The 15,920-nt window shown below is 32.9% G+C and overlaps 2 protein-coding genes across 3 annotated transcripts in view; one reads left to right on the top strand and one right to left on the bottom strand.

The window, feature by feature from the left end:
• LOC105227099 (uncharacterized) overlaps positions 1 to 15,920 on the bottom strand; it is a 401,109-nt gene that overhangs the window by 168,579 nt on the left and 216,610 nt on the right. The window lies entirely within an intron of this gene.
• Positions 2,621 to 15,920, top strand: part of LOC105228626 (neurogenic protein big brain) — a 31,973-nt gene continuing 18,673 nt past the window's right edge. Inside the window, exons 1-3 of one of the 2 annotated variants that reach the window (XM_049462520.1) lie at positions 2,621 to 3,286; positions 7,693 to 7,859; positions 9,014 to 9,140. In XM_049462520.1, coding sequence (XP_049318477.1) covers positions 3,099 to 3,286; positions 7,693 to 7,859; positions 9,014 to 9,140 — 482 coding nt within the window. In that variant the 5' untranslated portion in view covers positions 2,621 to 3,098. The remainder of the gene's footprint in view (positions 3,287 to 7,692; positions 7,860 to 9,013; positions 9,141 to 15,920) is intronic. The other variant, XM_049462521.1, reaches the window with a different exon arrangement.

Here is a 15,920-nt window from a genome sequence, read left to right on the forward strand (position 1 = left end):
TTAACGATAACTAATTCTAATTCCTGTTAATTATGGAACTCTTCATAACTTTTTTAATTTAATTTTAATTCATTTAGACCATTTTAGAAAGGAAATGTCCAACATTTCTATATTTTTATGGAAAGCAATAACAAGGATATATTTGTGTTTTTTTGCGGCGACATGAGTAATATTATATAATTTTATTAAATTAAATGACATATTATTGTACAACTTTTGAGGTATATTAGCAATTGATAGAAAATGAAAAATGTAATATTAATAAATAAGCCTGTGATGGTGAATCTCTAGAAACGCCTTGAAAAAAGTAGCTTAGCGGATCATCTGAAACAAAAAAAATTGATAAGCGTTTTAAAGCTGATGTATTTCTCGAGGGAATCAGAAAGAGCTTTTTTCTATTTTTTGCAGGATTTTAGTTCAAAATATCGTAGTTAATTTGTTAATAAAAAATAGAAAAAAATTCCATCTGATTGCCTGTTGATTTATGTGAAGAAGTAATGTTCAAATTTTCAAAAGGATCGGTTAGGTACATTTTGAGTTCTAATGTTCACGAACTTCAAAAATAATGTTTTCGGACAAATCGATTTGAAGTTTCAAAGTCAGGTATCACGGACGGTCGTTTAAAATGCTGTAATTCCGTTAGTTTGAGTATAATTGACTCAAAATTTGTACATAATATTCTCGGCATATTCGTCGTTAAAAAATAAAAAATAAATTTTTAAACCGTACACTTTTCACATTTTTGGTAATAGTTCTGTGATGCAAGTGATGATTTGCGCAAATCAGTACATGGTGAAATGAAATTAATACAGGACGTGCCCACACGGTGACAACGCACCTACTATATGGTTCAGCCAATTTTAGGCTTAAAACACTCTCAATGAAATACTAATTTGACCTAAAACAGCACCTCCAATGCTCACGGTCATAAAACTTAACATTGTGTCATCACTGTTTAACATTTTAAGTCCGCTTGAACTCGCGACAAAATAAATGCCAAGGGAGAAATCAAGACTCTTGTGTTTGTTTGATGAACCGTTTTTATTGGAGGTACAAAACTCACACTAAAGGAAATCAACAAACGAATGGGTGTTGTTGAAAATGTTTCAGTTTTATCTATTTCCATGCTATTGAACACACGTTTCAAAAAAAACTTTTTCAACGATCCGCTAGCTTGCGCAAAGTTATCCAAAAAGTTAAGGTACTTATAAATATTAGTCATGGCGAAAATCATATCGAATACGATCCGGGACTTTAGAAGATTTCAGTCTTTGGAGATACAACCACAAATAAGTGCACAATAATTGGGAATCCAAAAAAAAGCAGGGAAAGCGTTTCCGATTAACTATCCATCCACTTAAAAGCCAATTTGGGCAGATTTTATACAGAAATTACCAAAACAGTTCAACATAACGTATAACGATTGTCACGACTTCAGTACCTTCCGAAAGACTTTTTCGAAGGCTTCTCAAGTGAGAAAACAGGCAAAACGTGAAAACTAAAATTTATTTCTACAAAGCTTTGTAAAAAAAGCTGAGTTGTATAACTATGTAAATAAAAAAATAAATAAATAAAAATACTTTATTGTATAATTTTTTTCTTCTTTAATAACAAGATATTGTATCAAATTTGTGAGCTGACAGTTAGCACGTCACTAAAGAGGTCTTGGTTGCCATTTTTAATATACTGAATAGAGATCATGACAGATATTATTCGATTGTCGTTTTTTTTATATTTTGTAAGCAACTCGAACACGAAAAATTTAAAAATAAATAAATTTTACATAAGTTTCGTAAATATTCTGAAACAAAGTCAACATATCGCTCATTTGCTGCAACGTCGTCATAACTCAAAAAAATCGATTCGCCAGAAAACGCGTTTAAAGTTTTCAACTTACTACAACCTTACACGGTGACTCCCACCTTACACCTCTTCTCAAGCGGAGCATATAAGAGGTATTCATATGAATTTTTCACTCAATATGAAGTATGATATAACGAACAATTCTGCAGCATTAACTCAAAAATCACGTTTTTTGAGTTATGACGACGTTGCAGCAAATGAGCGATATATTTTAAATTTTATTGGTAATTATGCTTTTTGACTATGTTATAGAAAATTTAATAGTAATATATGGGCATATTTAGTTTCATTCAAGTGTAAATAGATCTGTAAATAGTAAAATGAAATAGCTGATTAGACCCGCTCGTTTTCTATTGAGACATTTTTGTGAGTGTTCCTTACAAAATTGCAAAATCGTCTCAAGGCACAAAAATTTTTTCTAATTTAAAATCTCAATTTTAGAGACTTGCGACTGTATCACAGTACAGAATCGCACGGTAAAACCACCTTAACTAGATGAAATTTAACGGCTTATGAAATGAAACGGAAGTAAAATAGGGTTGAATTCCACTTGCCACAAAGCGGGGAAAAATGTCGTTTCCACCATTTGTTTACGGCGTTTCAATTCCAAACACATGTTCCTATGACAAAGTGTTGGTGGTGTTTGATGGTGGTTTTTGTGTGTAGCGGTGGCGTATGCATCGTAGGTGGTGAGTTTGTTGAATTTTTTAACCGCGTAGCATTGCATTATGGTTCAACGAAATCAAGTTTCACGAAGAAATGTTTGTAGTAACGCGGCAGTGGTTCAGTGCAGTTGTGCTATCTGTGCATCCTTAATATAAATTGTGCTGCGGTGGAAGTCGTTTACCTAACGGATAAGAATATAATGCCGTGAAGAAACAAAGTGAAATAATAACACCATATAAATGCCTTCTATTTTGATAATTCAATTTCTTCATTTTCTACTTTGTGTCTCTTATTGATATAAGAAACTAGCAGTGAAAGTGGGCTACAGCAAAAAAATCAATTAAAATCAATTCGATTCAATTTGCACATATAAAACTTAATGCGCACAGTTCTCACAACGAATATGAACATACATACTAACAAATGAGTGCATTTATGTATAAAATTAAACTATAATATTGTGCGCGAGCAACTTTTTTACTGTTGACAGAATATTCGAAATAAATAAATAGTACATATTGCTTGTTTCAAAATTTATATAAAACGTTTTTTTCAAATAAGCTTTCACAATGACTGATGAAAGTTTACACACAATACCGCTGGAGCATAACATTGACTATCACATTATGTCACTTTTCGAACGTTTGGAAGCGATGCGAAAAGACTCGCATGGTAATGCGATCAACAACCGGCTCTCGAGCACTCTGCAACCGAAACGCAATATGCAGGGAGAAATACGGACTTTGGAATTCTGGAGGTACGTTTTATATAAAAACAAAGAACAGCAAATTATATTGCAGATTTCGCACTTAGTACAATAAATACATAAATTTCGATGGCTTTAAAAGCAGGTACATAAGTATATAACATACATACATACATACATATGTATATCACTTGATTGTTTGATAATATTAGGCGTAATGGGTAAAATTTAAAATAGCACCCCCGGATTTCGGGGATAAAATGGGTAGCACTGGAAAGGTGACCTTCTCCAGATCACAAAAAATATATACATATGTATATAATTGCCTCTGACTTATAGTTTCAAAGATATTTGCATTTAAAGTTGAAAAATTGACAACTTTTACATTGATAATTTGTATATTGTGAATAACTTTATCACTTACATATATTATGCACTTTTCACTTACTAACACTTCACTATAACGTTTCTGTATATTAATTCGCGCCGCGCTTCAAAAAAAAAATAACCATGGCAACCCTTTTCTTATTGTCCAAATGCAGAGAATTTAACTAAAATAAAATAATTAAAATAAAGCTTTATTTACAACAAATATTAAAAAAATTAATGTGATACCCATCTAATGCCCGAAATCCGGGGATGCTATTCTAAATCCCGGCCGGCGTAATTATTAAAGGTCTTATTTATATAATACTTTCTACTAATAACTTTGATATAAGTACATACTTACATATGTATGTACATATATTTTAGGTATGAAGCTCCCAAATATTTAATTTTTTTTAAACAAAAATATAATTTAACAAATAACAGTAATTTAAATTACATTTGGGCATACTAAAATCTAACACTATTTAATTTTCTTAGGCAACATACATACATACATATTTATGTATGTACATATGAACATATATATTATATATAGATAAGATATTTGAGACTTAGCAAAAACATGACGGTACCGATTTTTTCTAGAAATTTTTTTTATAGTTATTCACAAGAGCAAGTTGTTTGATACTATTGAAGACGTTTAAAGAGTCGCCCAAAATATAAATATGTCAATGAATTTCCAGAGCTCCGCTCCACACTCAATAAGTCTCACATATCCACATGCATATAAGTATGTTTATACAAATGTATGTATGTACATTGATATGAATGTACATGTATGAGTGTATTTGCTTAACTGACCGACTTGTTACTGAGGCTTCACTTATAGTAGAGTTGAATGTCACTATCACTTGCAGCTGTTGCACCCAATTTTCCAGCAAAATGTACCATTCAGCAGGAGCGAAACGAAGGCGAACATATTTTTGTTTACTTTGTCGTAGTTGTTGGTGTAATCGTTTTTTCGCACTAAAGACTTGAACCCTTTAAGACTTTTTGTGGGGCGAGCATTTGATACTGACAACAACAAAAAAAGTACTGATTCACCAACTCTGTTTGAAGCAGCTGCATCTTTGTATTTACTTAAGATAAACACATGTGCGTATACGAGAATGTGTGCACTTAAGCGGACACACTTACTCGCTTATTACACGCAGCAACTTTTGTCTCGGCAACTCTTGGTTTATAGGCGAGGGGGCGACGAGGAGAGGAGAATCGCGCCGAGTTTCCAGTGTTCAGCAACTCGCTTTGTGTTCTCATTCGTAGCAGTTCGCTGCGACGTTTTTCGGCATTCGTGTTCTTTCTTTCGTAGTACATAGTTGCATTTGAGTATATTTTTTTAAATTAATATTTTGAATATATTTAAAAAATTTAATTTATCTTTTGGCAAGTAATTTGCAAATATGTATAATATTTTAGAAAATGGAGTATGACGAAAAAATCGAATTAATTAAAGATATTGTGAAATGTATGGAGAAAGCCATACAAATTGATTCAGCCGATAGTGAAAAGGGTGATATATGTGAAAGTCTGTCATATAATCTTTGTTTTAATTTTGAATTATAAATAAAATGTATTTCTTAATTGTCAGAACTGATTAATATATGTGATAGAGTGACCCAAATACCAAGAAACGACAATGGGTTAAAGTAAAGGGTAGACAATAAAGTAGAATGAGAAAAAAACTCCAACAGAGTTGCGCAACACAAGTTGCTCGTGTGAAGGTAATGGGCGACAGCAAAAGAGAATCGCCCGAGAATTAGCAACTTACTGGCATACCTAAATAAAAGTGTTGAGCGTCGCGTTAGCGTCGACGCGGCATCTTTAAATAAAGCGCCAACTTGACATTCTAAAATTAGTACAAATGAAATAAAATGCAAAACGAATTAATTTATTAGTAATACTTTCATTCATTTGACCAATCTTTAAACATTGCGTGTCAAAAAAAATGCTCCGTAACTCGTTATCAAAATCGAATTTTTCAACCCTCACCGTTGCCGCCTCGTTTATTGAGGTATGCTACATACCAAATCTATGGGCATGAGGAATTGTTGACAATAATTTGCCGCTGCCGCTTTTATTTATATAAATATTCAGGATGACGAGACGAACTGAAATCCGGATGACTATCTGTCTGCCCGTCTGTTCGTCAGTGCAAGCTATATCTCGATAAAAACTGCCATTGCTACGCCCGCAAAAAGCCATTAATCGAAACCTCAGGTTTGAAAATATTAAAAACGTGGATAAGTCTCCATCTTTTGATGAGTTTAATGTAAGTATATATGTATGTATGTATCTTCCAAAATAATAAAGCTACATATGTACATATATCACCCAAATTTAAAATGGCAAATAATTACATATGTACATATATCCCTTTGTGAAAATAAGCGAAATCGAAGTGTAGCCCACTCCCCAATAACTAAATGCCTCTGAGACATTAAAAAAGGCCGGTGTCAAATTTTGACAATAGGAAAAGCACACAAGGGTCGTCCGATATCAACCAAATTCGGTGCATAGTATTCTTCTAATATTCCCATATTACAATGAAAAAATGGATTGGATTTTTTCACATTCTAGTAATCAAATAAAGCACCAATTAATATAATAGGCTAAAACTTTGCATGAATAATGCGTTTGAAGTCTGTCATCTTATGACCAAAAATTGAACAGCAACTGTTCAAGCCTCTAGGTACCGAATATGTGGGCTCCTATAGTTGACTTTTTACCGAAAATATCGTCCATTGTGTGAGATATGTACATACATATGTACATATATTTATAAAAAGTTCTAATTTGAAGAGAATGTTTTCCTGATAATAGTATGTTTGACTGTCAAAAATAGGTATACTATACATACATATATCGGCTAATATGTGAGTTATCTCAATGAAAATTAGATAGCGTATTTTACTAATAACTATGTATCTTGTATCTTTGAGTGAAACTTGGCAAACCCTAAATAACCAATAAAATAATAAAATTTTCGAACATCCAGCTGACTTTGCTCTAAAAAGTGATGAGGTGCATTATTGAAACCCAGAGAGCATTATTTAGCATGTGGCATGTTAATAGTATGTGGTATTGGCTTACTATAAATACATATGTACATAAAATCGATTGATGATGATTTAGTACAATTTTCACTTTGGTTTTAATCAATCGAAAAATTAAGTCGAATTGTTTCACCTGAAGGTATTTAGCCGGCTGTAAAGATGTCAAGTTGCAGGAGTATAAAATGTTCGGTTACAGAGGTCCTTAGTTATTTAAATTAGTTATTAACGGTACGAAATCTCTCATATTTAGTGTACAATACCTAATGTGTGGTTGTTGTCACAACATTTAAGCAATTATACATATTTATAGCGGGATTCTGTAACCAGTCTCTAGTCTCTATTTGAGACATTTTGAGGCAAAGTCTCAATTTGAGACTAGTTACTATTCACTAAACAGTCTCTAGCGTTAGTCTCAAAATATTGAGACCTGGTAGTTAGCAGGTCACAAAACTAAAAAGAGCTCTTGTCTGCCATTTTGAATATACCGAATAGAGATCATCATATATATTAATCGATTGTCGTTTCTTTATATTTTGTAAGCAACTCAAACACGAAAAGGTTAAAAATAAATAAATTTTACATAAATTTCGTAAATATTATGAAACAAAGTCAACATATATTTTCATTTTTATTGATAATTATGTTTTTTGACGATGTTATAGAAAATTTAATATTTGTTATCGACATATTTATTTCCATTCAAGTGTAAAAACATCTCTGAATGATGAAATGTAATAGATTTTGTGACTGGCACTTACAGAATAGCAAAATCGACTCAAGTCTCAAAAATTGTCTCTAAATCAAAATCTCAAATTTAGAGACTTGAGACTGTCTCACGTTACAGAATCCCACGGTTAATAAAGTTCAGTTTATATTGATTCATACATACATATGTACATATCTAGACGTTTATGTTTATGCAGATAAGTATCAATAACTGCAGTTTTTTATTGTATATGCAAATTTGTTCGAAATTGTGTTTAACATGAGCTTATTTTTCATTTCCCCTTACAGATCGATCATCAGTGAATGTCTGGCATCATTTTTTTACGTTTTTATCGTTTGTGGGGCGGCAGCCGGTGCGGGGGTAGGTGCCAGCGTTTCATCGGTGCTGCTGGCAACTGCTTTGGCTTCTGGATTGGCAATGGCAGCATTAACTCAGTGCTTTATTCACATATCAGGTATGTGGTAGACCAATAATATTACTCATATTATTCGCATTAAACTACATACATATGTATGTATATTAAAGAAGTGAGATGTCATTTTGCATCTGTACCCGATTGTAAGGGAGCAAGATTGTGGTTTGAAACTGTAGTGCTTTTCGAAAATGTATTTTCCACAAACAGATAAAATACTCTTTAGACTATTTTCAGACTTTGCTATGGTACAGATTTGAGTCTATGCAATTGCCTACTGTCCTCCGAAACTGAACTGCAAGTACATTATACTCTTGCGACGTGATTTAGTAGAGCAAAATAGTTTTGCTCAGTTGACAGTTGTTTGTTAGATGTAAAGTATAACGGGTGGGCCATCTAACGTATTAAATTTGAATTATCTATATTTCGACATTGGAAACGTCAAATACCATTCGGAAAGTGACAGATATTCAGTAAAAAGTTTAAAATTTACGAAATGGGTCGCTATTCACTATTCTACAGTTCGCAGATTGGGCAGAAGATCGTTTGACCGAGGATGGTCATGAAGAAGGAACCGTAACCATCAATGGTGAGCGATATCGCGCAATGTTAACCGAATTTTTCTTCAAGCAAATTGAAGACGAAGACTTGGGCAATATTTGGTTCCAGCAGGTCGGCGCTACGTGCCATACAGCAAACGCTACACTCAATCTTTTACGCCCTATCTTCGAAATTTAAAATTTTATATGGCCCACCCTATACATATGTACATACATACATTAATTAAAATCATATCGAATTTTGTAGCATTCACTTTGCACTAATAAATGGTTTTCCGTGTCTTCACCCTTTCGCAAGTTTAATACACGTATTCCATAAATTATTTGAGCGATTTTAACAAAATTTGGCCGAGCCAATGAATCGGGAAAAACCACGCCCAGCGCCTCTTTCTATTAATTATATACATATATTAATATTTAATTTATGTATATATTACATTCGTGGTTAAATCCTTTAATTAAAAAAAGCTTAACATTACAAGAGTATCGGCTGCATCTGAACCAGCACTTCCTTATTATATTTATTTATTTCCTAAATATCTACAATTTCTAACATATCCATTCATAAATAACTCGAATCATCGCAGATACATACATAGTTTTTATGTTCTTTAAATTATATTTAATCATTAACAGGTGCTCATATAAATCCTGCCGTTACGTTGGCAGCATGCATCATACGCGCCATATCACCAATTCGTGCTGCCATGTATATAACGGCACAATGTGGTGGCGGCATTGCAGGAGCAGCATTGCTTTATGGGTAAGTAGAGCATGTTTTCAAATATAAATGAGACCAAAGTAAAGTGTAAATGGCCAAAAAGGCATAAAAGGCATACAAGTTGAAGTTCGCTAACAGCAAAAGTGCAATAACACACTTAGCCACAGAGCATGAAATGTTCACATGAGTACTATGTGAAAAAAAAACGAATTTAACCAAGTAAGGAAGGGCTAAGTTGGGGTATAACCGAACATTTCATACTTTTGCAACTTGCCAGGATTAAAGACGGGGTAATACTTTCAGATACATAACGCTTGTTAGTTATATGGGGTCTAGGGCAAGAATTCATCCGGTTTTATTCAGTTTTATTAAAATAACTCCCATATTGGCCGATAACTGTGGTATAAACCTCTTCGGAAGTTCGAAAAGCTTTCTATTAGGTACATGGGTGCTAAGGGAAGCATTGATACGATTCAACCCATTTTTGATACACAGAAATACTGTTATCAGGAAAGGATTTCCTACAAATTTCAATTATATGTTTCACACATTGACCGATATTTTCGGTAAAAGGTCAACTATAGGCTCCGGGGTCTACATATTCGGTGTACAATTTTTGGTTATAAGATGGCATACTTCAAAGTTATTTGCGTAAAGTTTATCGCGTTATATTAATTGCTAGGCGCGCGATTTCACTCTTGGTGCACCGGTTAAGGATGAATGCAGAAGGTGCGCCGATTCACAATAGCCATGCACTATAGTCATTTACAATAAATTGACCGAATCAGCCGTTCATATACAATATAACTAGATTCTGCAATGGGTGCTCTCGTGCCCTTGCATATTTCGGTATAGTATTTTTGCAATCTGCAATCTTGCAAAAGCAAGAGAATCCCCCTATTGTAATTTTTACAAAACAATACAAATTTTGGAGAGAGATTCTCGACGTTTTTGTTTTTCTAAATTGTTCGTTCAAGACCTTGTATATTATGTATGTATATCTAGATGACCTGTGTAAAATTTCATTACAATCGATTGAGTAATTCACGAACAAATATTTTTGGTTTTTGGAAGCCGTGAAACCCATGTAACTGCTAATTCAGTCAAACATGCATAAATACCCATATAAAAATGCATATCCATAGAATATTTATTCACATAAAAAACATATCATTGCATGGACAGTATGTAAAAACTTTTTTTATTTAAAATTTATATCAAAATACAACAATTTTTTCCTCATGAAAGACTACATGAATATGTGGTGGATCTACTTATTTACGATTGCTGAGAGATAGAATGAATACTTTGATAGAACTTTGGGTAGATTGCGAAAGTGTGGTACATTACGCTTGTATCATTCTAATGAGAAATTGTTGATCAATCATGTTAACGTCATTAAAGATCCATAATTACACTGCAGCAATTTTGCTGCTTTTTAAAAACATTTGGCGAAAAGTTTAATTTTATTTACAATGAGTTGATCGTTTTCCGATATACAAGAAATTTATGATGTTATCATAATGCTTGTAAAAATTTGTTGGTTCTTCTACTTTATAAAGAAAGAAATAGAGTCTACCCATAAATAGCCTATACAACAGCTGCTTTTATAATAGACGTTAGAAAACTAGAACAGTTAGTAAAAAGGATACACATATGTATGTATGTATGTAGATGTGTTAGTGGCCTCAGGTATGTACCATATTTTCCCCCTGAAATCTGAAATTATTTTCTGTGTTCATGTTACCTACCTGTTTAATGGTTATCTGATATTTACTTTGCACGAAACGTATCCTTTTAAATGAGAATGTGCTGGGCATGCACATATTGACATCCTGTTTGCCTATTTGAAATTCCAACACATTTTTCTATTACACAAACGCATATGTATGGAATTATGTACATGTGTATGCACACATCTATATAATACAATCATAGAGAAACGTGTATCCGAAAGAAAACATCTGCTTCAGAGATTTAACTGCAGCGAACAAGTTGCCGAGGTTTTTCACCCTCTACCGATCGATGCGATAAAAATGGAAAGAGAAAAGAAAATATAAAGACAATGGTGATAGTTTTCTAAAGACCCTATGTATTTATTCACGTACGCACATATGTATGTACATACATACATATAAACACAGAGTGCCGATAGGTACAGTATTTCCTACATTGCCATAGCTGATGATCGTTGGGCATACTAATTTCAAGGATAAATCTGTGGAAAGGCACATCAACCGTATACTTTCAAATATATGTATAAGAATAAATATGTTAAGATGTAAAAGTATGCATTCTTATGTGCGTACATGTGGCATTTCCATTCGCGTAGGTGTGCGATCGATACACTCGAATCGATGTGCGATACTTTTGCGAGGATAACAGGGTTTTTTTTTTATAAAATTCCGCTTGGTAACGAACACGTGTTTGAAATTTCGTAAAATCATCGAAATTTTCAACGTTTTGGACATTTTTTTGTAAAAATTTATTTTCACTCTTTATATAATATGTACATACATACATATGTATACATACATATATGGCTGCCTACACTTTAAGGCATTGTTGTTACTGGAGAGATGTCTATGTACGTATGTATGTATGTATGTATGTATGGTATTGTGGTGCTACGCGATGGTATCGAACGTATAGTATGTTCAACATCTGTTTCATTTTGAATTGAGCATTCAAAAATCATGTTTCAAAAACATACACACTCAGACCAACACAGCGTAGTTTTTTGTTGTTATTCACAACAGCACACTTCGGTGTGCGTCTTTCCGTTTTAAGAGACACGTTCTATCAAAGAACACACTTTCCGCGTTCATCTTCAGCAGCTGCAAATGGGGGCCTTTGTCTTTTATGCGTTTGCGTCTGCGCGTTAACTCCTAAAGACGGCGGATTAATGATTCGTAAGCATGCGGCAAACCCAAGTGGACGCGAAAACGAATTACTGAAATTATTGGCCTACATACATACATACATATTTATGTATATTATGTATATAAAAAAATGTATCTGGAGACTGCACATGTCTCACTAGATTCCTTATATATTGGTGTAGCCTGCTGTCCGTAAAAATAAATGTCTTAAATATTCCAATACATACAAAGGTAAAATACACAAGGAAATGGTAAATTTATAATATATATATTTAATTTAAGAACATATCGATGCTTCGGTTTCGTGGAAAAGTTGTGTAAAATGTACATGGTGGGGTATTCAGACCGAACTTGTTAATCTGGTAATTCGTTAGTAGATACTTTGTTAAAACACTTAACTGTGAACACACTTTTTGCTCTACCTCAGTAGTGGGTGTAAATTTTGTTCCAAAACAGCTAATTAAATTTTATTAAATACTTACTTTTGAGAAATTTATCAAAAGCTATTTTGTAGTGGACGACGTTGAGGCAACAACGCAAACCAAACAGTAGAGTTATGTTACCAAGTAATGAAAAACTAAGTATGATGCTTGCCAGTAGGTACTTCGTTACTCGGTAAAACGGTAAACAGTTAATTTTACAAAAAGAAAACTAATGTAAATAACCACCGAGTAATGATTAACGAATTAACAAAGCTGGTCTGAATATCCTTTATATAAATAGATATGTATGTATCTACGATATTCACTTAGGCAAATATCTATAAAAATTCTTATCGGTTTTGTTAAAAACTACTAAATGCGCGCTAAATCAATAGATAAATTCGTCAGAGACAAGGTGGCACACGAGGGCCTTATAGGAGGGGTGTCAAAATTGGAAAATGAGCGTGGCACCGCCCATATTTAGGACAAAATCTATATGTATGTCGGACCTGCTCAATCGATGCCAACCAAATTTGGAAAGTAGCATTAAATTGACATTTCTAATAGATAAATTATCTAACTTCCGGTTGACTATACCTAACTATAATAACGTGTTTTTCTAATAACAATATATGTATATTTGTGCTTAAAAAGAATAAAATCATGTGAAAACTTCCCCTATCCCCCATATAACTAATATTATATCAAAATTTTTAAACATTCGGTTGACTTTAGTCGTTATACTTGTATGTTTATTGGTGATGGTATGTGAAGTATCTCATTTTTCTGTTAATAATATGTGATATATTAAACAAGTAAGGATATATATGCATACATAGAATTAAATAACACACTAAATGCTAATTTTATATGTCAAGTTGTTTTAAGTGACCTTCTTGTAAAGTTTCAAATAAGTATGTATATACGCATTCTTTTTGAAAGTAAAAGGAATCTGTGAAAATAATACGATTGGAATAAATAAACCACATATTTTTTTCAACTTAAAAAAATGTATGGTCTTTGTACATTCCGGGACCTTTAGGTTGTATCCATATATGTACGTTCCGAATGACTACTTTTAAATAACAAATTTATTTTGTTAATAAAAAATTAAATAATTAACGAATAGTCCTATTGACGGTTTTTTTACAAAACAAAAATACAAAAGTATCTGCGCACAAACATATGTATGTATGTATGTATGTTATGGATTGATGAGTGGGTAAGTTAATGAAATTAAAATGCGTGTTGTGACCCCTCATTTCCGATATATGTATGTATGTACAAATTTGTAAAATTAGCGTGGTTTATTTCTTATATAATTTTTGAACGTTTTCTTGCATAATATATTCGTATTCATCCAACCGGTGATTGCTTAGCGGTAATAGATGAAGAAGAACGCACAAATTTACTTTACAAACGTGCACATCGTGGCGGCATGACATTGATGCGGCGCTCCAACGGGCAGCTGCAAATGTCCAATCACCTAAACCCCGCAGTGGTATCATGGTTACAAGATATGAAAATTGTGTTTACTAACTTACGTGAAGTTGAAATGGAAATAAAACGGGTGACACGTACGAGTGTGTATGTATGTATATAGCTGCTCTTGCTTGCTATGCATGCGAACGTACATATGTATGTACATATGTACATATGTATGTACATATAAATGATTGATTTGATTTTTATATTGATAAGGTTGCGAACTGCAACTTATTCGAAAGGGACTAGTTCAACATTAGCCTTGTATCAGTGCGACTGAAAGTAAGGAAGAGGCAATGTCCCGGATGAGTTTAAATAAAAAATACTTACCCCAACAACAACACTGAAAATCAAAAAGTCAGCAAATGTACAATGCATTCGCGTTAACCATAAAAGTGGAGCTGATATGTTATATTTTCATTGCCTTCTGTAGCCATCCTTTGTCGTAAGCAGATGTGAATTCGAAATCTAAAGCAGCGGACAGTGTTAAAAGCAAACCATACAATTGAGTGAGGAAATCGAATTTTGGTTTTTTAAAAATACCACCTGCTCCTGAAAGTCATCTTAATATGTATGTATGTATACACAACTGAAACTTGTTCGTACCCTCTTAAATACTTAAAATTGTATGTGTGCATGTCTGTGACGTATATGTACATATACATATGTATGTATGTACATATATGTACATACATATATATTTGTATGTTTGATTTTATATGCGTATACGCATACCAAATAAGTTGGTGTATACAGTATATAAAAGAGCAATGCTCAAAAATGACTGCGATGCATGCAAAGATGAACCGAAAATGTAAGGTATGTTAACAATTCCTTCGGTACAAAAGGGAAATTAAGTGAAACAAAAAATGTTAACCTCGGCTGTACCGAAAAATTGGTATACAAAAGAGTAAAGTGAATTCGGCGATACGTTTTAATTATTTTGAAAACGTTATCAATTTAGATGAAATTCAAATTAAATATACATACATATGTTTTTATATATATAATATACATACATATATTTTTATTTATTTCAAATCTATTTTTGACTTACCTACATATATAGAGGTTGATTAATTAAACTCATAACATCATAACATTTGTAAAACGAAAATAATAATAATAATATAATAGTAATATATGATACTAGAGTTTTTGAAAACATATATACATACATACAGTGGTGTTGAAAACATTTGCCACCACAATCAAATATTTGTTTCTACCATTTTTTTGTTGTTAAAGTAATTTTTGTGTTCTTTGTTTTTCCCGGTAATCGCATTCCACATATGTATGTATGTAAGTACATAATTAATGGAACTTCATGCGTTTTTATTTTACGAAGAGTTTGCATTTAGTTCTTCGCGTTTCTAGAATTAACATATTTTTTCGTATTTTGTGAACTTTGTAATATTTTCGGTTGAAAATGCGAGGTAATATACATATACAATTCTGGCTTTTCAGCAAAAAAAAAAAGATTTTAGAGATGGGCTTTCGCAAAAAAAATATCGTTAAAATATTCCATACATAAATAAACGATTTGCCGTATTATTCCGACTTGAGAACAGCCACACAGTTCACAGAGGAGGTAAACCTCGTGCTGCAACCGTAAAAGAAGACCGGCAAATAAAAAATTTCTTTACCAAATACCCCAAAGTAGTTCCAAAAGAAACTAAAACCGAAGATCAACTCGACATCAGTCTCCCCACTATCAGAAGACGGGCCTTGGAGTTTGGTCTGCGTAGTTACAGACGAACGGAAAAACCATTTGTATCACACTTAAATTAGACTAAGCCGAATTGTAACTCAATTTTATGGTCAGATGAATCAAAATTCAACCTCCGAGGCTCATAACCTATGTTCCGCATCCGCGAGGTGAAAAATATAACCTAAGGTACGCAACTGCCACAGTAAAACACGGAGGGGGTAATATTATAGTGTAATCGTATAACTGACATGATGACAGCTGTAAATTATAGGGACATTTTAACTATTGTTATGCTGCAGTCTGCCGATTAAACATAATGTCT

The sequence above is a fragment of the Bactrocera dorsalis genome, chromosome 1, assembly GCF_023373825.1.
Source record: "Bactrocera dorsalis isolate Fly_Bdor chromosome 1, ASM2337382v1, whole genome shotgun sequence".
NCBI lineage: Eukaryota > Metazoa > Arthropoda > Insecta > Diptera > Tephritidae > Bactrocera > Bactrocera dorsalis.